The 2,105-nt window shown below is 25.6% G+C and overlaps 1 protein-coding gene across 2 annotated transcripts in view; it reads left to right on the top strand.

The window, feature by feature from the left end:
• Positions 1 to 1,830, top strand: part of LOC106877753 (protocadherin-18) — a 215,124-nt gene extending 213,294 nt beyond the window's left edge. For both annotated transcript variants that reach the window (XM_052973116.1, XM_014926764.2), the window contains exon 4: positions 304 to 1,830. In XM_052973116.1, coding sequence (XP_052829076.1) covers positions 304 to 341 — 38 coding nt within the window. In that variant the 3' untranslated portion in view covers positions 342 to 1,830. The remainder of the gene's footprint in view (positions 1 to 303) is intronic.
• Positions 1,831 to 2,105: the final 275 nt, after the last annotated feature.

The raw sequence follows: 2,105 nt of genomic DNA, 5'->3' as shown, positions 1-2,105 counted from the left end.
ATATATATATATATATATATATATATATATATATATATATATATATATATATATATATATATATACATATACATATACATGCATCATCATCATCAACATCATTTAACATTCGTGTTCCATACAGGCATACATACTTGTTATGTATACACATATACATATATGAATATGTCTGTGTATATGTATATATGCATGTGTGTGTGTGTGTGTATACATTTTTCTTTTACTTGCATGTTTGCATTTCTGTATTAATTTATTACAGATGAAATAAAATTATCAATTTTAGAAACCTTATTTTCTTTTCAGGGCTAACATGTTCTGGCATTTCTTGGAACAAAGAATAAAGAATAATTTGAAAACACCAAAGACTAAAAGATGAAAGCCGGGGAAAACTGTGTTTGTGAAATTACTGAAGTGAAAACCTTCAAACTATGACAAGCTCATGTAAGCTTAAAACAACTTCATAAAAGTGTCAAATACTAAATGGAAGTGCTAAGGGAAATTGTGAAAACGCCATAGTGAATCAAATACTGTCCTTTAAACATCAAAGCTGTTCATTTTTTTGACATGTTAAGTATGTCAATTAATAATGATGCATGACTCTCAACTATGGTAACAGAATTGGTTTGTGGTCAAATGGTAGACTGACAAGCCTTACTGCTGGTTTTTCTATATCTGATTTTATTCCATATCATTTATAGCTGGACAGCAGCAGGCCATAAGCCAATCCCTTACTACAAAAGAAAGAGAGAAAGAAAGAGAGAGAGAAAGAGGGAAAGTGAGAGTGAGAGAGAGAATGAGAGAGAGGGAAAAAAAATTCAATCAATAATTTTGTAGTAAATTTTGATTAAATGTAGAAATTGTGCATTTTTTCACTTAATGGAAAAATCAAATACATTTTAAGAGTGATTTTTTTCCTCTCCCTTTCAATTTTTTTTTTATATTATTTAAAAAAAGATTTATTATTATTATTATTATTATTATTATTATTATTATTATTATTATTATATTCTGTGAAATATTTTGAGTGGAATTGTCTGTCACTGGGAAGTGCATCGAAGAGGAAGAACGAATATTAGAACAATACATAATTTTGACTGAAATTAAGTCTTCAAAAGATTGCTGAAAAGGCAAAAATAAAATAAGATAAAAAAAATATAAACATAAACAAAAATCAAAGTAAATCCAAAATTTGGGAGAAAATATGAAGAAGAAGAAGAAGAAACATAGAAAAGAAGAGAAAGAAATTAAGCTGATTTAATTGAAGATAATGACTTGAGTACGAAGATCTGAGTACCAAAATTCAAGTACCAAGATTAAAAAGTTTTAAAAAATTCATTAAGCAGCAAAATAAAATGCAGAATTGAACAAAAAAAGAAAGGAAAAAGAAAAAGAAAAAATAATAAAAAGAAAAAAAAAACAGTAGAATCTCAAGAAAAAAATCTTAAGCCACATAATTTTCTTGATGGGCTTAACTTTTAATGAACCAATAGAATTTTATATGAAAAGACATTTTTCTGTGTGATAGCAGTAATTATTGGAATAGAATGGCTGAATTTTTGATCACATCTCGTGGAAGAGATGTATAAATCCATAAAAACACTAAGCAATGATGAATCTTTTAACCATTTTAGTCGCAAAGAAATTATTCTCTCAAACTACATGGAATTTCAATCTGCCTCCTGGCTCTGGCTTATAGGATAATAGGCTTTAATAGCGCTGGTATATATATGTATATATGCAAACACACATTTATATATATGTGTGTTTGTATGTATCATATATTACATATACACATATATATATATATATATATATATATATATATATATATATATATATATATATATATATATATATATATATGTATATATACATATTTATATATACATATATATGTTTGTGTGTGTATATATATATATATATATATATATAGACAAACATATATACACACACATATATATATATACACACACACACCACACACAAACACACATACATACATATACACATACATACATATATATATATATATTATATACAGACATATATATATATATATATATGTATATATATACACACACACACCACATATATACACACACACA

This window comes from Octopus bimaculoides, chromosome 14, assembly GCF_001194135.2.
Source record: "Octopus bimaculoides isolate UCB-OBI-ISO-001 chromosome 14, ASM119413v2, whole genome shotgun sequence".
In the NCBI taxonomy this organism is placed as follows: domain Eukaryota; kingdom Metazoa; phylum Mollusca; class Cephalopoda; order Octopoda; family Octopodidae; genus Octopus; species Octopus bimaculoides.
Note: the sequence above shows the minus strand (reverse complement) of the source record. Positions and strands in the feature narration are given on the sequence as shown.